Source organism: Peromyscus maniculatus, chromosome 8 (genome assembly GCF_049852395.1).
Source record: "Peromyscus maniculatus bairdii isolate BWxNUB_F1_BW_parent chromosome 8, HU_Pman_BW_mat_3.1, whole genome shotgun sequence".
NCBI classification, from domain to species: Eukaryota; Metazoa; Chordata; class Mammalia; order Rodentia; family Cricetidae; genus Peromyscus; species Peromyscus maniculatus.
In genome coordinates this window covers 64,242,300-64,264,202 of record NC_134859.1, presented here as the reverse complement: position 1 = coordinate 64,264,202, position 21,903 = coordinate 64,242,300, and the positions used below count along the sequence as shown (strand labels likewise).

At 53.9% G+C, this 21,903-nt stretch overlaps 1 protein-coding gene and 1 long non-coding RNA gene across 2 annotated transcripts; one reads left to right on the top strand and one right to left on the bottom strand.

Annotated features, from left to right (window-relative positions):
• Positions 1–6,991: 6,991 nt before the first annotated feature.
• On the top strand, positions 6,992–21,410 carry Foxn1 (forkhead box N1). The gene is made up of 8 exons (XM_006977473.3): positions 6,992–7,149; positions 7,561–8,022; positions 10,037–10,150; positions 11,882–12,012; positions 12,848–12,944; positions 17,121–17,328; positions 17,482–17,973; positions 19,945–21,410. The coding sequence occupies exons 1-8, from the start codon at positions 7,027–7,029 to the stop codon at positions 20,265–20,267; spliced, it is 1,950 nt and encodes a 649-aa protein (XP_006977535.1). The 5' UTR covers positions 6,992–7,026; the 3' UTR covers positions 20,268–21,410.
• LOC121831372 (uncharacterized) lies at positions 17,146–20,806 on the bottom strand. The gene is made up of 4 exons (XR_006074749.2): positions 20,553–20,806; positions 18,955–19,009; positions 17,931–18,092; positions 17,146–17,270 (listed from the first exon to the last, which is right to left on the bottom strand). It is a non-coding gene; the product is annotated as an uncharacterized LOC121831372 (long non-coding RNA).
• Positions 21,411–21,903: the final 493 nt, after the last annotated feature.

Here is a 21,903-nt window from a genome sequence, read left to right as displayed (position 1 = left end):
CTCGTGTGTGTGTGTGTGTGTGTGTGTGTGTGTGTGTGTGTGTGTGTGCGCGCGCGCGTGCCAGCCACAGCAAGAGTGTAGAGACCAGAGAACAATTTGCTGTAGTGGTTTTCTCCAGTCATGTGGGACCCAGGGATCCAATCCGGGCTGTCAGGGTTGAAGGTGGGCACCTTTTCCTGTTCAGCCATCACGCCTGCTTCCCACCCATCACTCTTCACCAACCTAGGCGGTATCCAGAGCCAGAGAATCCAGAGGACGCTGAGAGGAAAGCCACTAGAAACCCCTTCTTGACACCCCTAGACTCCCAGAAACCTGGGATGTGCAAGCCTTAGGCACAGTCCCCAGGTCCTTCCCTGCCACCCGCTGCCACCACCCCCCCAACGAGGTAATTAGGGACCTGCTCCAGGGAACCTCTCCCAGCAGCCAGGCAGGTGGAACCCCGGGTGGGGCTGCAGGCGAACACTGGGCACAGCCCCACCCCTCATAAAACATGCTGCCGCAGCCAGCAACAGAAACCATTAAGGTGGAACCCAGCCGGCTCCGCCTGCTCATAAAGGGCAGGCAGGAGGGCGCCGACAGGTGGGAGGGGGGATGCTGAGCCCCCTGTAAGAACCCTTGGCCAGGCAGGAGTGACTGCCTAGCCTCTGTGACTCAGCTGCCACCAGGGGCTCCAGGGACAGACCCTCCCAGGGAAACCTCCACCTCGTTGAGGCGGGGCCGTGTGGTATAGTGGTTAAGGAGATTAGCTTTGAAGACTGGGTCTGAATCCTGGGGAGCACAATTTACTAGCTGGGGGACTTGGGCGAGTCAGGTTAACCTCTCTGAGCCTCAGTTTCCTGATCCATAAAAGGGGGTGACAATGCAGTTCCTTCCTCCTGGGACGTAAGCAGAATTCCTGGTACAAGCCTGGCAGACCACTCTCTATATACATATACTCTATATACACATATATACACTCCATATACACATATATACACTACATATACATCCATAGGACCAACATCAGCATCTTAAGATTCAAATGAACCCTGGGCTTCATTTTGCCTGTAGAAAAACTGAAATGCAGACGAGGAAATAACTTATCTAAGACCACAAAACCAGAAAAATGGGTGTCCCCCGGACCTCACCCTGATTCAATGGCCCCTTCTGCCTGAGTCCTGAGGAGACAGGGTCTAGGGAGCAGATGTACCAATGGCTAGAGGCAGGATGAGGCAGGGATGCCGGGCACCCAGGGACCCAGGGCAGCCTGCAGCAATGACTCCCATTGATTCATTATCCCTCCAGCTAGCCGTTCCGGAGGGGCTTCCTCCCAGCCTCCCTGCTCAGGGCCGGAGGGCCACTTCTCTCTTCCTTTGAGTCTAGGGCCCATTGGGTCTACATTTTCTGTCCCCAAACGTTTCCTTCCCCTCTCCAGGGATCACAGGAGGAGCTCAGAGGGCAGAGGGTGGCAAGGATGCCCGGACCCTGAGAGGGTCTTCAACGTGTCTTGCTTGCTAACTACAGCACTGGATAAGTGTGTCTGGGGCTCTTGAGGCACAAGACGCAGGATTTTCCATTTTCTCTGTGTGGCTCTAGGCATGTTGTTCCTTCTCTCTTGGCCTCAGGTTTGTTTATTTGTTGTTGTTTTCCCCATGAAACAATGAAGCTAATGTCCTTGTTTCTCTACCTACAGTGTGCTGGTAAATTTTCATCAAATATCAGTTATCAAAAAGGGGAAGAGGGATTCTGGTTTGTTTTTTGTTTTGGTTGGGTTTGATTTTGGGTTTTGGGTGTTTTTGTTTTTGTTTTTTTGTTTGTTTGTTTGTTTTGAGACAGGGTCTCACTATGCAGCTCTGGCTGTCCTGGAATTCACTCTGTAGACCAGGCTGGCCTCAAATCCACAGAAATCCACCTGTCTCTGCCTTCCCAGTGCTGGGATTAAAGGCATGCGCCACCACATCTGGTAGGATTCTGGTTTGTAATGTTTGAAAATCTGCATGGGCAGCTATGTGGCCATGGCCAACTTGTCCTTATTTTGCTAAATGTAACATTGGAAATGATGGATTCAGCTTGTTCCCCCAAAGCCCTGGCTCCAGCACTCTGTGCTCACTGTCCTTGGGGACCGCAGGAGGAAGAGGTGAGGTGATGCTGAAAACAAGCGACATGAACTTCTGAGTGCTCCAAATTGTGGGTCTAGAATCACAGTCTTACAGGAGAAGGGAACTTAGGTCACATCTTCCTCCCCGGTCTCCAGCCCATAAAGGAGATGTGGTGGGCAGAAGTTGGTTCTAAGTGATGGGCCATACGTGCTCTGGACCAGGTCCAGGGATTCTGCATTTGGGAGAGGGGGAAAGGAGAGAAATCAATTTGCTGATATTGGTATACATCCCATTGCATTCTCTGAAACCAGAAGAGACAGGATCAAGGTTTGATAGCAATGATAATTTCCTTCCAAGTTCCTAGGCCAGTGTCAGGACACTGGGGCCACCATGGATGCCTCCTGAGGTAGCCAAAGCAGTAGGGACACCTTATCTGTTCCATCCCAGGCCATTGAAGTTTCTGTAGCCACTGGATCTACTGCAGGGGAATGAACAAAATGGCCTCAGAGGCCAGAGTCAAGAGGAAGTACAGCCTCTGTCGGTGGAGGAAGATGATGTCAGGGAGATGATGGTGGGGGACAGGAAAGGGCAAGAAGAGGGAGTTCCCTCCCCCACACTGGAGCTCATGCCTTAAATTAACTCTGTCCCACTGCTAATTATTAATAATAGCTATCATTTATTGAGTACGTACTGTGTGTTAAGCTATTTACAAGCAATATTTCATCTAATCCTCCAAAGAGGTATGTATTATTAGCTCTATTTTACAGAGGAGGAAACTGAGGCCCAGGGAAGGAAGTTAAGCAACATGTCCAACCAAATTCTCATCCTGATTAGGACTCAGACCCAGACCTGATTCCAAGTCACCAGCCTTAAGAACTCTACCCACAGCTCCAAGGGAGGGCTGTGGCTAGGACTCCTCTCTCTCCCACCTCTCTGTGCTGAAAGGACCTTTCCCAAATACCAACTAAGGACCCTTTGTCCAGCCACTGAAGCATGTGACCCCTTTAGGATGAAGTTGATTAAGGGCTCATCTTTCCCGGACTGTATGGCTTTAGAAGAGTCAGTTAATTTCCTAAAGGGACTCCTAGACCGGGGTTTCAGATCCGCAGACCGAGGATGCACCGTGGTCACTGTGTTGGGAGTCAGTAGTTGTAGAACCCACCCAGAAGAAAGCCAGGGTGAGGACCGCTCTGGGACATCTGCATCCTCAATGCAAATTGAAGGGCAGCCTTCTGAACTCAGCAGAGACCAGCTCAAATCCCAGAAATGGGGTAGTGGTTTGCAGAGCCAGAGTGTGCTAATGCTAGCTAGGAATGGAAGCTTCTGACAGAGGGCATCTCCGCCAAGGTTTATACAGCTAGCTCCATCCGGGAAAGGAGGATTGGGGAGCCAGGTAGGGGTGCTTCTAAGCAAGTGCGATCTTCAGGAGGGGAAGGCCTAATGGAGCTCAGGTGTCCCTACCCCTGGGGTTCAAGTCTGTGAAGCAGCAGGGCTCATGTCTAAGTTTTCTGAGGTCATAATAAATGAAGACCAGGCAGACAGGGAAAGCCAGCAAGGGTGGCTGCCACCTGGGAACAGCATCATCAGCGCCTCCCCTGGACTACCAGGCCATCAAGGAAACTATAGAGCCTGGGGTTAGAGGCCCTTGGGTCCAGCTGCACTTGGTCAGTTGAGTCCAGAAGTATGACGTGTGCCCTTGAGCGTTTTCTGGGTATCAGTATCTTATGCACACATGCCCCGTGATCTTCAAGAGGCCCCAGTGAGATAGGTCTACACACCCAATTTCTCAGGCGAAGAAAGCGAAGTATAGATTTACACAGTGTGTTCAAAATCACACAGCCAGAGTGTGGCAAGGCACGGCACTGAAGTCAGATCTACCTCAAGGGTAACCACCAGTGCTCTCCCCTCCCCAGACTGCAGAGTTTAAGATCTGCAGGGAGAAACCCCTGTTCTCACACCTGGAGGGGGCTGGGACTGTATCTGGAAGGCGCCGAGTTCACAGGACCCCCAGTCCTCCGGGGAAGGCAGCTCTGAGCCGGGGTGAGGCATGGCAGGCCCGCCCGAGCTGTCCAGGGAGCACGGACCAGGGCAGGCAGTCATGCCAAGCTGGAGATGGGGTGTCCTCACCCCTGCCTGCTCCCTTGACGTGTCCAGTTACAGCCAGCTCCACGCTTCCCGGTCACGCCACATTTAGCATCGCTGAGAGTGAGCCTGCGCAGGGATATCGAGAAGGGGTGGTGAGGACTCTGAGGGGGGGGAGAGAACCTCTCCACCCTCAAAGCCATCTACGTTCCAGCTACCACCCCCCTCCCAGTCTAAACCTATGTGGGACTCTGGACATGTGTCTTCCCTCTTTGTCACCATTAGCCTCTCTGGAGATGGCTAATTCATCAAAGACCTGTCAACCATTGACTGGGCCAAGCCCTCCCTCACACATTTCCCAGAACTGCACAGCTACTCCTCCGTGGCTTGCGGGGTCTTGGGTCGACAGAATAAGTGCAAAACTCTGGCTGTTCTTGCTGCTTGGCTCTCAGAACACCCCACCCAACATTGACTCCCATCAAATATAGAAGTGGGGAGAGAAGCTAGCCAAAGCGTAGTTCAAGTTCTGATTCTGTGAGATTGGGGAAGTCACAAAATCCCTCTGGGCCTCAGTTCCCTCAACTGGAAGACCAGATTAAGAATGTGCCATCCTTACAGTCTTGTCCCCGTAAAGCAATGAGCTTGGGCATGATGGCTCATGATTCAAATGCCAACCGTTGTGTGGGTGAAGTCAGAGGATTGCCAATAGTCAGGGTTAGCCTGGCCTACGTAGTGAGTTAGGGGCCAGCATAAACTAATGGTGAGACCCTGTATTGATAAACAGCAGGGGTACCAGGCGGTGATGGCACATGCCTTTAATCCCAGCACTCGGGAGGCAGAGGCAGGTGGATCTCTGTGAATTCAAGGCCAGCCTGGTCTACAGAGTGAGTTCCATGACAGCCAGGGCTGCACAGAGAAACCCTGTCTTGAAACAGGGACTATAGACATCTCAGTAAAGTAATTGCCCATCATGCGGGAAGCCCTAGGTTTGAACACAAAGCTAGACATGAAGGTGCATGTCTGTAATCCCAGCACTGGGGAGGTGGAGAAAGGAGGAGCCTAAGGTCATCTTCAGTGTATGGAAAACCATCCAAAGTGCTGCACAGAACCTTCCCTCAGTAAACAATGGCTGCTGTCAGAGATGAACTCAGGGGAGTGAGTTCAAAGGTTGTTGCTCTTTGCAGAGATGGAGGAAGGCAAAGACTCAGGCTGATAAAGGATGAGTCCCAGCGATAACACGATTAATAACAAGAACTGACGTGGGTCAAGCCCTGGGCTCTGCTCACACTGCGCTCCATGCTTTCTACGCATGATTTCATTCCACTCTCAGCGCCCTGTGTGAGGCTCTGTCACTCACCTTGCTTGTAGATGCTGCTGTGGAAGGGCAGAGAGTTTTGCTGACACAGCCTCAGATGAAAGGCCTCCCCTGGCACGGTGCCCCAAAGCCTCCAAGCCTCTTGACAGTTCTGGGGTCAGGGTTCCCGAACGGTTCAGAAGGGGTCAGCCCTCAGATCTAGTCCAAGCCTCAGCTTTTCAGAAAGAGGGCAGTGACGGGGGAGCTGGGAGCACTGGGTTCAGTCCCACGCAGAACAGGAGGGGAGAGGAGAAGAGAGGGGATAAGGAAAAGAAAAAGAAAGGACAAAGCCTGGAAAAGTCACAGCTGAAACAGCTTGAAGGATGGAGGTGAAAACACTCGCCAGATATCCCATGGGCCCTAGCAACAAGGCCCCTAGGTCACCCCACAGGGCCAGCCTCTGTATCACCAGAATTACTGTCACGTGAAGCCTAGGCATGACACCCCCTAGGTCCCCCTTCTCTCAGAACCTACCCAGCCACTGGTAAGACCACCTATCATAGACTAGGAGACCTAGCAGGCAGGGCTCCTGGGGACCAGGGGCTTGCTGACTCATTTGCGCCAACAAAGCTTGAGAATAGACAGCACCCCCTACTCTGAGTATCTGCTCTCTCGCTCTCTCTCTCTCTCTCTCATGATCTTTCTGCCTCATCCTCTTCAGCATTTGCCTACCAGCATGTATCAATGTACTATCATGGCTATCATCTATCTATCTATCTATCTATCTATCTATCTATCTATCTATCTATCTATCTATCTATCTACCTTTCTTCCTTCCTTCCTTCCTCCCTTCCTTCCTCTCTCTCTCCCTCTTTCTTCCTTCCTCTCTCTCTCCCTCTTTCTTCCTTCCTTTCTCTCTCTTCCTTTCTTTTTTCCTTCCTTCCTTCCTTCCTCTCTCTCTCCCTCTTCCTTCCTTCCTTTCTCTCTCTCTTCCTTTCTTTTTTCCTTCCTTTCTCTCTCTCTCCCTCTTCCTTCCTTCCTTTCTCTCTCTCTTCCTTTCTTTTTTCCTTCCTTCCTCTCTCTCCCTCTTCCTTCCTTCCTTCCTCTCTCTTCCTTTCTTTTTTCCTTCCTTCCTTCCTTTCTCTCTCTCTTCCTCTTCCTTCCTTCCTTTCTCTTCCTTTTTTCCTTCCTTCCTTCCTTCCTCTCTCTCCCTCTTCCTTCCTTCCTTCCTCTCTCTTCCTTTCTTTTTTCCTTCCTTCCTTCCTTCCTTTCTCTCTCTCCCTCTTCCTTCCTTCCTTCCTTCCTTCCTTCCTTCCTTTCTCTTCCTTTCTTTTTTCCTTCCTTCCTTCCTTCCTTCCTTCCTTCCTTCCTTCCTTCCTTTCTCTCTCTCTCTTTTCTTTCTGTCACTCTCTTTCCTTCTCTCTCTACCTCCCTAATCACACGGCTAGCTGCAAACAGGGTCTCAGCCTTGGGAAGGAGTGGGAGTGGAGGTGGTGAGCCTGGGGTCGGCCACCCCAGACGTTGGTCCTCGTTCTCATCGTAGCCGGCTTTCTTCGAGGCCAGGACCGGGTGATGGTGTCGCTACTCCCTCCGCAGACTGACGTCACACTGCCAGGCTCCACTCGACTGGAGGGCGAACCCCAAGGGGACCTCATGCAGGCTCCGGGCCTCCCAGGCTCCCCTGCCCCACAGAGCGTAAGTACCTGGTGCCTAGGCCTAGCATTAGGACAAGCCTGGTAGCTTGTCCAGAGAGAAGACAGTCACTGCCCCGCACAAGGACCTCCAGGGTCTACTTTGTCCCTTACACCAACAAACCGATGACTCTAGACCCAGAAGGGCTCCGAGCCCACATGGGTCTCTGCTCATCCCTCGGTTTGGTGTTTCCCAGGGCAAGGTAGGGAGCCCCCTCAGCCTTGGGGTACCCCACATTTAGGAGAAGTATGCTTGTATCAGGTTGGGATCCCAAGAGCAGCTTATGTCTTTCCCATCAATTTGAGATTCCCGAGGGCTCAGTCCCAGACTCTATTATCTCAGCACAGAGTAGGGTCCTGGCAGGTCTCCTGGTCCCACCTCCATTTACAGGTTCTCTCCACTCTGTCTACCTAGAAGCATGCCAACTTCAGCTGCTCGTCATTTGTGCCTGATGGCGCCCCAGAGAGAGCACCCTCACTGCCCCCCCACAGCCCAAGCATTGCATCTCCAGGCCCAGAGCAAATCCAGGGCCACTGCACAGCTGGACCCGGCCCAGGCTCCTTCTGCCCCTCTCCCTCAGACAAGTATCCTGGCTTTGGCTTTGAGGAGGGCCCAGCAGGCAGCCCAGGGCGCTTCCTCAAGAGCAACCACATGCCTTTCCACCCCTACAAGAGGCACTTCCATGAGGACATCTTCCCGGAGGCCCAGACGGCCATGACCCTTGATGGACACTCCTTTAAGACTCCGGGGGCGCTGGAAGCATTCGAAGAGATTCCTGTGGATGTGGGGGATACCGAGGCCTTCCTGCCTGGCTTCCCAGCAGAGGCTTGGTGCAACGGACTCCCTTACCCCAGCCAGGAACACAGTCAAGTTTTGGTGAGTACCAGTGGCCAAGTGCTTCCCGCTTGCTCCCTCTTGGCCATCTAGAAAGAATCCTCAAAGCCAGACATGGCTGCACACGCCTGTAATCCTAGTACTCAGAAGGCTGAGGCAGGAAGATTGCCTGAGATTGGAGGCCAGCCTATGCCTATTTATGGAGACTCTGTCTCAAAATTGGGACCCCACTGAAGCAGCAAGTACGGAGGGTAGGGGACACCTGGCTCTATGCTGGCCCCCAGGGGTTGGGGGGGATGCCAGACTGGACGGCATGGAGCGGGCCAGGTGGAGGAAACACATCGGGGGATGGAAGCTGGCAGCATCCCAGAGGTGCTGAGTCAAGATTCCAAAGGGTGACTTCTCTGTTTGTTTAAGTGTTAAGAATGCTCAGCCAGACCAACACTCCCCTATGCAAATGTGAGGAGGAAAAAAAAACACATTCCAGAGAGAAAAGGTTCTTGCCAGAGCGTCAGAACACAAACCCACCAAACCAGTGTGGACTCAGGAGCATCACTAGTCTCTCCAGGACCCTTCCAGACCCTGTTTTTTTTTTTTTTTTTTTAATTTTTGTGTGTGAGACAGAAAATAGCTACGTTGCCTAAGGCTGGCCATGAACTAGAGAGTCTCCTGCCTCAGTGTCACTGGTGCTGGAATTACAGGTGGGCTCCTGGACTTATTCTTTGGCCAGAGCAGGCCTCTATGTACTCATATAAGTGCTTTGGAAACATCTTAAAGGGTTGGCATGCACTTCCACAGCCAGATCCGCCAGCCCTGTGACCTCCGGCAAGTCGCTTAATCTCTCTGAGCCTCGTGGGAAAAGTAATGTTAAGGGTGCCGGTCTCATGGGAGTACGGCTTTGGGAAGAAAAAGGGGGGCTTGCTTCCTGCTCCCCATCTCTGATCCCAAGGCCATAACTGAGTGGGGCCAGCCTGGGCTCTGCCTCCTCCGGGGGTCCACTAACCTTCTTCACCTCCTGCTTCCAAATGGGCCCATTCTAGTCCTTAGCCACTCCCAACAGGAAGGAAGATAGGGAAAACAGATGAACACCCATCAGGTGTGGCCAAGACAGGATCTTACTGTTTCCGGAGCCGTGACAGCTTTTTCTCAAGCCTTTAGAATGTGGTAGCAGCCACAGCAAGACACCCAACAGAGTAGCGATTGTCCCCCCACTCAATGCAGCCCCCGGTCACTGGGCCGTGTGCTTTCTCTCCAGGGCTCCATTCAATCTTCCCAAAGCTCTAGAGAGTCCCCACCCCATCTTGTGAATCAGGACCTGGGCTCTCTGGTTGAAGCCTCATGCCTTGCCAGGATATCCCCAGCCTGTAAAACAGACATCCACCTGGCACTGTGAAGATAAGTTGCACCCAGGGGCCCACCACTGCCTGGTCCACTCTCTGGATGACTGATGCCACATAGTTTTCCCTCTCTGGGATCAGCCCCGCCATCTGTCAAATGAAGGGGTTGGAGACGATGCTTGTGGCCCTTCCAGGCCCAAGATCCTGTGATTACGGCAATCTCTGCATCAGAAGCCCTGGGGCACACCCAGAAAGTGGTCACAGCTAGCTTTCGCCCCTTTGGGGCCAAATTCCCAAAGGCCCCTGGGAATCCTGGTTAGAGCAGTCTGATCCTGGCTTGTCTATCTACCGGGACCTACCTGTGTACCTTGCTGTCTCTACTCGGGGCTTGGCTCTGTGCAAGGCCCTGAGGACTCCACGTGGGCCTCTCAGAGATCTCTGGTCCCACCCAAGTCTATGTGACCACTGACCAGCCTCCATCATTTCTCTGGCCGCCTAGCTTACGCCTGTCACCTGCAGTGAGGCGGGATGTGGGGAGCACTGTCCATTCCAGCCTAACCCCGCCACTGGCTTGCCGATTTCCCTCAGGAAAACCCCTTACCCATCTCTGTTCGCGGATCCTTCCCCAAGAGTCAGCTTTCAGAGAGTCAGAGAGGGATTCCTTTAGGGTAAGGTTCAAGACAGGAGAAAGGAGGGGGAAAAAGATCTTTCTCTTCCAGCAGAGATCAGAAGTTAAGGTCAAGGCCCCAGCTCTGGACAGCGGCCCTGGCATGTACTGCTACCAGCCTCCTTTGCAGCAGCATATGTACTGTTCTCAGCCTGCCTTCCACCAGGTAGGTGTAGGGCAGGTGGGCATACATCCCGGAGCTCTCAGCAGGTTGTGCGGGTGTTGCTGTGTGCGATGTGTATGTCCAAGTGGGTGTGTATGTGGGTGGAGAGGTGAGGACCTCAGGGTCCTGAACCTCGGACAGCGCTCCCCCAGGGGAGGAACAATGGCTAGAGGACAGAGAAACAATTGCCTTTTTCTAGGTGCACTCAGGACTCTCTGAACCCCTCCCTGGTGGAGGCCGGAGCGTCTCAAACAGAAAGTGTAGCCGAGACGGAGGCAGTCATGATGTGAACCACAGAGAGGGAGAACCGTCCCAGACAGACAAGAGCAGAGAGGCAAGGGGGAGGGGTGTGGTGTGACACACAGGCTGGGACAAAGGGCTCCCATCCAGGTCACACCTTGCTGTGTGACCTTGTCCTTAAATTTCCCTTTGCCTAGAGTAGGTGGTCACACGTGTAGGGGTGGGGTCCTCCCTGTCGTCTTCGCCACCCTCGCTCGCCCTTCCCCACCCCGCTGCCCCGTCTAGCCTCTCCGGAACGGAGGAGATGCTAAATAATTGCCCCACACTGGCAAGGGATGGAGGGTTTTTGAAAAGAGACAGAGAAGAGCCCTAGAGCAGCCAGGCAGCTCCCTTGGAGTCACTGGGCAAGACAGAGCAAGTGGCTGCCCAGCGCCCAGCTCCATCCACCTGCAGCCTGGCACTCAGACAGGCCTTGCCTGTGGAGCAGGTTCTACTCCGGCTCTGGCATTGGCCCTGATCCTAGCCAAGGCAGGAGGCAGGCTGAGAAGGTGGGGGGTCAGGCTGCCTGCTGCGGGTACAGAAAGTGGCAGAGAGGCACACAGAGACACACGGCATGAAGGGACGTCCTCCCTTACAGAAAGGACCCAACGGCAGAAGCCTCAGCTTTTCTGAGGCTCCTGACCTGACTCAGGGTAAAGGATGTCCCCGAGGCAAATCTGCCACATCAGGGACCAAGCCACCACAGGATGAAGGTGACCCGCAGACCCTAAGTGGCCTTGCCATGCCCAGTCCTGCTTTGAAGACCTCTGCAGTCTTCAACATCCTTAAACAAGATGGCCGCACCCAGGGCTTTATGGAGCCCGGAGAGAGGGTGACTCAGGCACTAAGTTTCTTTCGGTGACCTGGAAAGAACACTTCAGCCTGGAGCAGCTGGGGGAGTCAGAGTCTCCAACCCCCAGCCCCCATAAAACACCATCCTGGCTCCGCAGCCACTCCCTTCGCCGTAAAACCACCTCCTACCCCCACCTGCCCACCATCATGACCGGCTCTTTCAAAGAGCCACTGAAACTCGTAAAGGTGGCCATGCCTAGAACACACCCAGGCTGGACATCCCACTTCCGGCTCTGTGTTCCGAAAGAGACACAGGAGGCCCGGAGCGCCTGCCTGAAAAGTGTAGGACTGTGGGCCCCCGATTCCCATCCCATCGCCATGGCAACCACAGGTACCTCAAGGGCTGAGGGGAAAGAGTTGGAGAAAGAGAGCTCTGAGGCCAGCTGAGATTCTGAGTTCTAGAGTGTGGATCTCCACCCAAGTCCAAAACGTCCTTCCCGCAGTCCGTTCCTCCTCAGCCATGCCATTGGATATGGAGTAGAGTCCATGACCAACAGGAGGAGAGTCTGTTCCCTCTCTGGATATGTGTAAATGGAGGAATGGTGCCCCACTTGGGAAGGCTTGGTACCGTAGTAACTACTCTGTGCCCTTTGATCTCTACAGTACTCCCCCGGTGGAGGCAGCTACCCTGTGCCTTACCTGGGCTCGGCTCACTATCCCTATCAGCGGATCACACCTCAGGCCAGCGCCGACGGGCACCAGCCACTCTTCCCCAAGCCCATCTACTCCTACAGGTACATGTCCTAGCACATCTGCGTCAGAACTAGGAGCACTGAGGGGAAACTAAGGCACGGGATCCTCCAGATGTAAGGGTCATTGAAGGGGACAGAAATCATACCTAGTAACCTCCAAGGATGCTGGAGAAGTGATCCCTGCAGGTGGGCAGGTAGTAGATACATAACCTTTGACCTTTCGTCTGACCCCGTGGAGTCTCAAACGGTTAGACTCAGAGGATGCTGGTGATTTGGGTAGGTGGGCCTGTGAGGGCCTATCTTGGGGCCCAGCACCTAGTACTAGAGTTTAGGTGGGGGATTAAGGGTGCTCATTGCCTGCCCCCCTCTTCCAACATTTAAAAACCAATACACAAACGGCTCTGCTTCTAACTGTGAAACTGCTTAGTCGTCTGGAAGAGAAAGGGGGAGACAATTCAGGATACTGGAAGTTTTACGTGAGAGAATGGGGAGGCCGGGCTTGGCCCACAGCAGGAAGCCCTGCTCCCTCCCTGCTGGCCACGGTACGCATGGTGAGCCGAGGACTGAGCAGTCTGGGTCAGGATGTGTAAGGATGTGTAAGGATGCACGGGAAACCTCCATTACCGAAGCTCTTAGGAAGCTGGCTACTGCACTTTATCTTTTTTTTCCATTTCAAAACTAAGGAAACCAAGGCTTAGAAAGTTCCTGACAGGCTCGCACATCTAATGGCTGTGTCAGAGAGCAATCTGGCTTTCCAGATTCCACAAAAGGCTTCTGTAGTTCAGTCTCAGCCTCATAGAGCCCGCTGGCTGAGGGAGAGCTGAGGGCGGTGGGGACCTGGTCAGAGGGCCTGACTCTCAGGAGATCTCTGTTACAGCATCCTCATCTTCATGGCCCTGAAGAACAGCAAGACCGGAAGCCTTCCGGTCAGCGAAATCTACAATTTCATGACAGAGCACTTCCCGTATTTCAAGGTGAGTCTAAAAGCCATCCCCCAGCATGAAAGCAGGAGGGGCCCGGTCCCAACCTGCTTCTCCTGTGTCCAGGGTGAAGGGCAAAGCTTCGGGGCGGTGGGGAGGTGGTAACAGGGCTGTACATGGCTGAGAGAGAGAGAGAGAGCATCACCTCGCATGTACCAGGCCCCAAGCTCCGTCCTCCATAGCAAAGCCGGGGAGGACTCTGTGACCAGAGAGCTCAAGTGCTTGCTCCAGGTTACATAGCAGCGTGTGTGTGTGTGTGTGTGTGTGTGTGTGTGTGTGTGTGTGTGTGATGTCAGTTCCGAGAGGTTTCGGGGATCAGCTACCTTTCCCCAGACTGAGAGAGGAAGACAGGTGATGGGAGTGTCTCCAGCCTGGGCCAGGGTGCTGTGGGCTGGAGGAATTCCAAGTTGGAGCTGGTTGCTAAGGCAACAGGAGCACTGGAACGAGTCACCTTCCAGAGTGAGATTAGCATCTGCCTCTATGGGCGGCATGCTGAGCTTCACTTGTGCCTGAAAGTGGGGCTCACAGTCTCGGGGTGTCCTGAGAATCCAGCTGGTTCAACCCGCGTGCTGCATTAGCTTCTATTCCCCACAGAACAGACTTTTAGGCAACTCTCAGCAAGTCCTTCCCAGCGCCCCTGAGACAGGAAGAGGGCTGAGAGGGACCCTGGGGAAACGGAGGCATGGGATTACTCCATATGTAACAGTTATGGCAATGTGAGGGGGAGGTCCCACCCAGTGGATTTTCAAATGTTCCTGGACAAGATTCCTACCCAGGGTGGGGTAGAATCAACTCACCCCTGACCCTTGATCTAACACTGGGGGGCAGGGGTCATGTCTGTCTTTGGGTTGACTTGGCAAAGATGGTCCCTTAGGGGGGCCTGCTAAAGTCCAGTCTCCTGGGGACCCGACAGGTACCCTTCTCTCCAAGTGAGCAAACTTCCCAGAGAAGGTGGGCCATCCTTCCAAGATCACACAGCAAATGGACCAGTGGTTGAGTCAAGCTATTTGGCTTGACACACAGCCCCCCCCCCCTTAGCCTTGACACATGTTCCCCAGGCACCCCTTGCACAGACATCTTCTTCTCCTAAGGCAGGTGTTTCTGTTGGGGAGTACAGTCCCCAGGGTGGATGCTGTCTCATCCACTACCCAGGCCAGACAGGCGCTGAGGCCCAGGCCATGCCGAGTCAGCGCCATAGGCGGTAGGAGGTTCCTGCCTCTACTTCTGTGGCACTGTCCTGCCTGGGGACAGCTGCTGGCTGGTGTGCACACAGCCTGGCATCTGCTCATGCTCCCACCAGGCCGGGAGTGGGCGAAAACATCCTTCAGCGTGGCTTTGGCTGGAGTGGAAAAGTCCACTGACTTGAGGTTCTGAGAGAGAGAAAAATACCGTCGTCTGTATGGACTGCTCCCGAACCCCAGAACCTCCCGGGAGGAATAGACACTTACTGGCCAGGGAAAGGGAAGTGAGGCCCCTCCCTGCTCCTCTGGGCCTTCTTCCCTGCCCACTCCTGGCCTTGCCCCCAGCCCCTCCCTGTATCTCGTCTTCCTGGCTTAATTATTTTTCCTGGGAGCCGTGTAATCCCTGTTTTATGGGGCTGAGGAATGAAGAGGTCTAACAGCTTTTTTTGGTTTGGTTGTTTTTCTTAGCTGGTTGCATCACTCCCTCATGCCTGAGTTTACATTTGACTTCAGAGAGAGTGTGTGAGGATGGGGCCCGGCTCCATTGTAAGGCAGGCCCCATGGGATGACCTGGGTAGGGCCCTTAGCAGAGGAACAGAGCTGGAGTCCAGGACCGGTTATTGTTTCCTTGTGTGATCCAAGGCCAGCTTCTTTCCTCTCTGGGCCTCAGTTTCCCCCTCTGGAACACATCTGTTCGGACCAGTTCATACATAGATTCCTTCCAAGCCGACAGGCTCCTTCTGATCCTCACTAAAAAAAAAAGAGTTCAAAGACTCCACCTCTCACTCATTAGAAGGTCATTGTTCGGGGTGAGTAGAGTGGACTCTGAAGTGGACAGTACTCGAAGGACAGGGTGGACTCTCAGGTGGACAGTACTCATACCCAAGGCAGCTGTTGTGGGTGTCCCAGAGTCCTATGAGTCAGGGATGTGGGACCGAGGAAGTGTCCGACCACTGTGCATAATTGTTAGTGCTGGCCATCCCGCTTCCAAACAGGAAGTGGCTGGGGTGGGGGCTGCCCTGGCATCCCAAAGTCACAGGTTTATAGGACCATAAAGGTTCCCAGTGCCCATTAAGTCTGCCCATGGGGCGACAGAGCTTTGACTCTTAGTAGAGACAGCTGTGGGAGTCAAAGGAGGTCCAGCAGCTTCAAGAACCTCCCTGGTAACCCTTGATGAACCTTGGGGGACATCAGAACCAGACCCATGACAGGCTAGCTGTCCCCAAGAACGGCTCCAGCTGCTGCTGCCAGCAACTCACAGTGACGCTGGCATCAGGGCCCGGTTCTGCTGGGCGTGATTCAGCTTGGCTGCACCCTGGGGCAAGTGAGCTAGGGAGGAGGGCGTGGCCATCCCTCATTAACCAGAAGCACAGGGGCTGAAAGGGGGAGGAGCCAGAGCTCGAGTGCTGGAGGGAGTCCATCAGCCGGAGTCCTGGGTCTGCCCACAGCCTGCCCCCGCTAGACTCAGGATGGCCACAGAACCTTCAACTGAGCCAGAGGTGGGAGGTGGGAGGCCCATGCTCCCCCCGCCACCCCCACAGCCTCTCACCCAACTGAGTCAGCTTAATGGTTTTTACAACCCTCCCTGGGCACAATTACTGCACCGGTGGCATGACCAGGCCTCCTAATGGGTGTTTATTCTGTTGGCACGAGCACCCCCTGCCTGAGGGTTGGCCTCCCCACCAGGGCACACCTCCAGGGCACACTCATGCGAACTCACACCCACACACTCAATCATAGATACACACGCACTCGGAGACACTTTCTCACACACAGCCAGCCTCACTCGGGAGTTCAGAGACCTGCGCTCACACCGAAAGACATCCATCTAAGGACTGCAGTGCATACTTGCCTACATACCACTACCCCGTCTTCACCAACAACACATCTGCAATCAAACATGTAGGCAACAGGTGTGCTAACTCCCACTACTCACCGACCGTTTTCTGCCAAGCTTGCCCTGGAGGGATGAGGCCGACCCAGAGGAGGGGCATTCTGCTTCCCCCACCACATGCACACCTTTAAGACTGGCCCCAAAGACTTTAAAAATCGTGATCTTCTGCTTTCTACAAAGGGGGTACACAGGTCAGAAGGCCCAGTGAGCACACTTCCTGCTTCAATGGGGACATAGACCAGAGGCCTAGGTGGCATTTACCAGTTGTTCCTTAAAGAGGAATCACAAGTTGGTCCTAGCGGCTGATGCCTGTGACTTCAGCACTCAAGAGGCTCTGAGGCAGGAAACTTGCGAGCTCGAGGCCAGCCTGGCCTACAGATCGAGATCCCATCTCGAAAAGGGGGGCGGGTGGTAAAGAGCATTGGAGAGATGGCTCAGTGGTTAGGAGCACTGGCTGTTCTCGCAGAGGACTTAGGATCTGTTCCCAGGACCCACATGGCGGCTCACAACCATCTGTAACTGCAGTTTCAGGGGATTTGGTGTCCTCGCTTGACCTCCACCAGCTCCTGTATGCATGTGGTGTGTAGACATACACACAGGCAGCCACGTGCACACATAAAATAAGTAAAAAAATACATAAAGGATCATAGTCCTCTGAAGGGTCTGGGCTAAGAAGTAGGAAGGATGAAGGCAGGTTTTAGATTAAAAACAAACTTATAGCCGGGTGGCGGTGGTGGTGGTGGAGGTGGTGGCGCACACCTTTAATCCCAGCACTCGGAAGGCAGAGCCAGGCGGATCTCTGTGAATTCAAAGCCAGCCTGGTCTACAGAGTGAGTTCCAGGACAGCCAAAGTTACACAGAGAAACCCTGTCTTGAAAAAACAAACAAACAAAACAAACTTGTAGTCGTTTCCAGTCCTTCCCCACAATTAGAGGGTTCTAAGCATGTTTTTGGTGCTGAGGACATCAAACCATAGAGTGTGTAGAAATTCTGTGTCCTGAGTTGATGAAGGAATGTTCTAGAACCCAGACCTGGAACCTCTTCTTGCTGCCGGAGCCCAACCTGAATTCTTTCTGCTCTGCTCTGCTCTGGCAGACGGCGCCTGATGGCTGGAAGAATTCCGTTCGCCATAACCTGTCTCTCAACAAGTGCTTCGAGAAGGTGGAGAATAAATCCGGAAGCTCCTCTCGAAAGGGCTGTCTGTGGGCCCTCAATCCTTCCAAGATCGACAAGATGCAGGAAGAGCTGCAGAAATGGAAGAGGAAGGACCCCATCGCTGTGCGCAAAAGCATGGCCAAGCCAGGTGAGGCCGGCAGGGCACCCCTCCCCACCCCCAGAAAAGCCAAGGGACTCCTGTGTAAGAAAGGGGAGGAGCGAAGGAGCCTGTGGGAGGGTCCCAGGCTGGGAGGCTGTGAAGGAGGGAGACCTCATGATGTTTCCTTTTGGACCTTTCCAGAAGAGCTGGACAGCCTCATTGGAGACAAAAGGGAGAAACTGGGCTCTCCGCTGCTGGGCTGTCCACCCCCTGGGATGGCAGGCCCAGGCTCCATCCGGCCTCTGGCACCCTCAGCTGGTCTCTCTCAACCTCTGCACCCAATGCACCCAGCTCCAGGCCCCATGCCTGGCAAGAACCCTCTGCAGGACCTACTAGGCGGTCATGCACCCTCCTGCTACGGGCAGACCTACCCACATCTTTCGCCCAGCCTGGCCCCTTCTGGACACCCGCAGCCATTGTTCCCACAGCCAGATGGGCATCTAGAGCTGCAGGCCCAGCCGGTCACCCCCCAGGACTCACCTCTACCTGCCCACACACCACCCAGCCACAGTGCCAAGCTTCTGGCTGAGCCTTCCCCAGCCAGGACCGTGCACGATTCTCTGCTGCCAGATGGAGACCTTGGTACTGACCTGGACGCCATCAACCCCTCTCTCACCGACTTTGACTTCCAGGGTGAGCTGGGAGCAGGGGAAGGAAGGGTGGGACAGGACCAGAGAGGCGTTCTTGGCCATGTGTCCTGGCCTCTCCATGTCTCCAGAGTGCCACCTGCTGGCTCCTGAGTTTCTGGTCACCTGAGGTAGATGACGAGGACTAAGTGTTGAAGCTACTCATTCATTCCTTGCCATCCAGAAATAGGGTAAACTGTTCTTGCCCCCATCTTCCTCCTCTTAGTACCCTGAACATGTTCCAGATGACCTCATCATCAAATTTCTCATCTCTGACAAAGCTGGGAAAAGCTAGAAGTCCCATAGCAAATGTGGTTGTGACAGACTGGGTGCCTGAGCGTCCCAAACACAATGATGTTCTCTCAGCATTCGCCCTCCACTGCAGGAGACCCTCTACAGAACGTAGGACCTCACAGCTAGCCGGGTGGTAGTGGCACACGCCTTTAATCCTAGCACTCAGGAGGCAGAGACTGGTGGATCTTTGAGTTTGAGGCCAGCCAGATCTACAGAGTGAGTGCCAGGACAGTACACAGAGAAACCCTGTCTCAGAAAAACCAAAGAAAGAAAAGACCTGAGAGCTAGGCAGGTCCTATCGAGATTTGAGGCTACAAGCCCAGAGAGGGCGTCTATCTATTCCCTGCCATCTTGTCAGCTCCATCCTGAAGCCAACCAAGTCCCACCCCTTTCCAGCTAAACTGCTGTGTGCCCCGAGACCCTGCCACTGACCACAGGAGGTTTGGAAGAGGCTGCTGATCTACGCCTTAGGCTACTGGAAACAGCTTCACATAGCTCTTCATCCCAGGCCTTTGTAGATGCAGAGACAAGACAGCTGCAGAGGAGGCCAGGGACACGTGGGACACTATGAATACCTATTAGAAGGCTGGAGATGTGGCTGGGGGATAGAGCATTCGCCTAGCATGCACCAGGCCTTGGTTAGACTCGATACCCCAGCACCACAAAACCAAAACAGAACCCTTCCTTTACTTACTCCTACTGAGTATCAGGCATCTTGCAGATGTTACATGTGTTCTCCCGGTCTGGACCTGTGGAATAGCAAGTGGTATGACACACAGAGATCATGCAAACCACTCAAGGTCACTCACCAGAAAGAAGGGGTTAGGATTGGAACCCAGGTGGCCAAGAGCACACAGTTGTCAGATCTCTCCACCCTGCAGTGCTGATGATGTTCCAGGAGGATTCCAGTCACGGGCCCCCACAAGGCAGGTCTCATGACCCGGAGGGGAATCCATGGTAGCACTGTTTTTTCCTCAGAGTCAAGTGTCCTTTCTGGTTCTATCCTGTACATTGGGTCCTGTGAAAGGGGAGGCCTAGGGAACGAGGCCTGTGGACCTCATCAGGTCCAGGGCACAGTGGGAAGATCTTAGGCTACAAATCCACCTTCTTTGGACACCTAGGCAGAAGCTTGAGTGAAGAGTTTCTGGGGGGCCCCCAAACTGCCCCTAAGTACGGCCTTTGCAGCAACCTGTCAGAGGAGGAAATCCTTAATCTTCTCCAGTGCCCCTAGCCCCCAAAAGAGGCACAGAGGTCACCTACATCTACAGCAGTGGTTCTCAACCTGTGGGTCACAACCCCAATGGGAGACGTATCATATCAGATAGCTTGCATTTCAGATATTTACATTACGATTCATGACAGCAGCAAAGTTACAGTTAGGAAATAGCAATCAGATTTTGTGGTTAGGGGAGGGGGTCTCCACAACAGGAGGAACTGTGTTAAAGGTTGAGAACCACTGGTCTGAACCTGGCTTTCACTCTATGCTACCTCGGAGCTGGACTTTGAGGTTCAGAAAAAAAATCAGTGATTTCTTGGGGTCCCAGAGCAGGTGCCAGGAGCCTCCCCAATCAGCCTCACTCCAGTCCTGCTCTCTGAGGCTCCTGAGAAGCTCGGGTGGGAGTCAGGCTGTTCAGCTGCCCTCCAATGATGACGTTTCTTCTCCCCCACGCTCCTCCCCCACTAGGAAATCTGTGGGAGCAGCTGAAGGATGACAGCTTGACCCTGGACCCCCTGGCACTGGCGACCTCGTCCCCCACGTCGTCATCCTCCATGTTGCCACCCCCACCAGCAGCCCATTGCTTCCCCCCAGGGCCCTGTCTGTCGGAAGCAGGCAATGGGGCAGGTGAACTGGCGCCTCCAGGCAGCGGGGGCCCCGGGGCCCTGGGAGACCTGCACCTCGGCACCCTCTACTCGGCCTTTGTGGAACTGGAACCCACGCCCTCCTCAGCTGCTGCCGGCCCCGCTGTGTACCTCAGTCCCGGCTCCAAGCCAATGGCGCTGGCTTGAGCTGTGTCCAACATCAGCTCCCGCCTTTTCCTGGACTGAAGTCCCAGCTAGCTGCCCATATCGGGCTCACCTTAAAGGTCACGGAAGGAAAACGCTACCTGTCTCCTATGCCACTCAGCCAGCTTGTTAACCGAGAGCCGGGGGACCCACCCAGGATGCTGCCTGATGGACCCGCTCCTCACGCAGGGACCCCGCAGGGCAGGTGTCCGCAAAGAAGCAACAGTGCGCCCCCTAGCTCCAGCTCACTCGAACTTCAGCTCTCAAGCGGGCAGGGAACACACCTACCTGCTCACGTGCCTTACACGCAGAGGTAGTCACAGAACATCGCAGAGACTGCCTTGATTTCTAGGGCAGCTGAGAGCTAAAAGCTTTGGTTAGCCAAGCTCAGGGCCAGTGTGACAGGTCACAGACACCCCCCCCCCAAGCCTCATCTAATTCCCCTGTGCTTTGTAGGCCTGGCCCAATCCAGTAATGTTCTCTCCCGGAAGTCTGTATTTATTCTCCCATCTTCACCCCTGCACCCACAAGGGCTCCTCCCATGTGGCCTGTGAACCCCTTAGGGAGACTGCTACTTCATAGTCAGGCTTTATTTACCAATCCATCCTCAGTATATACTCTGGCTGGCCACCTCCAGAGTGACCCACAGAAAGGCAGTATCTACCAAACTGAGCCCAAATCCAACACAAAGTGCTTGGAAACACCCTTGTCCTCAGAAACTTGAACTTGTCCTCCTCCCGAAGTCTCAGTCACACGAAGGGTCCCCTCCAGGTTGCCGTAGTCTCATTCTTTCTCAAAGAGAAGGTCACATGGTTCAGGTCCAGCCTCCTAGTCGCTGTCAACGGTCTCAAGCAGTCTGGGTAACCAGAGATTGCAGCCTGCTACAGGATAGGTGTATGGTGTGTGTAACCACACACACACACACACACACACACACACACACACACACACACACACACACTGGGGCTGTGACTCAGATGTCCACCATGGCCCTCCAAGTGGGATCTTCAGCCTTCTCCGGGCCTGAGGGCAACAAGTACCTCCAAAGGTTGTCCTCAAGCTCACACGAGGGTGAGCAGATCCCACAGTAGTCTACCATTGTCCCCTGTCCTAGAAGAATAAAATAAGTGCCGGATGCCGCAGACACTGAGCCTTCATTTCTGGATCTTCACTCTCCAAGCAGAAAGACCAGGCCACTAGACAGCTAGAAGGACTTTGGAAATAGTGTTTAAATTTATGTTGTGTGTGTGTGTGTGTGTGTGTGTGTGTGTGTGTGTGTGTGTGTGTTGATAAATGTGCACTGTGCATGTCTGTGCATCATGTGCTGGTCCAAAAGAAGGCATCAGATGCCCTGGAGCAGGAGTTACAGGCAGTTGTGAGTCTCCTGAATTGGATGCTGGAAACCAAACTTGGGTTTTCTAGCAGAATAACAAGCACTCTTAACTGCTGAGCCATCTCTCTGTTCCTAGAAGGTCTAGACCAAGCAGAGTAAGCAATCAGGCAAGGCCTCTTCCCACAGGAACTTAACAGTGCGAGTCCGGAATTGCCCAACCAGAAGAAGGAGGAGACCTCTCAAAGCCTCCTCTAACTGACACCTGTCTGCTGCCCTGCCCTCCCCTAACCTCACAAGAGAGAATCA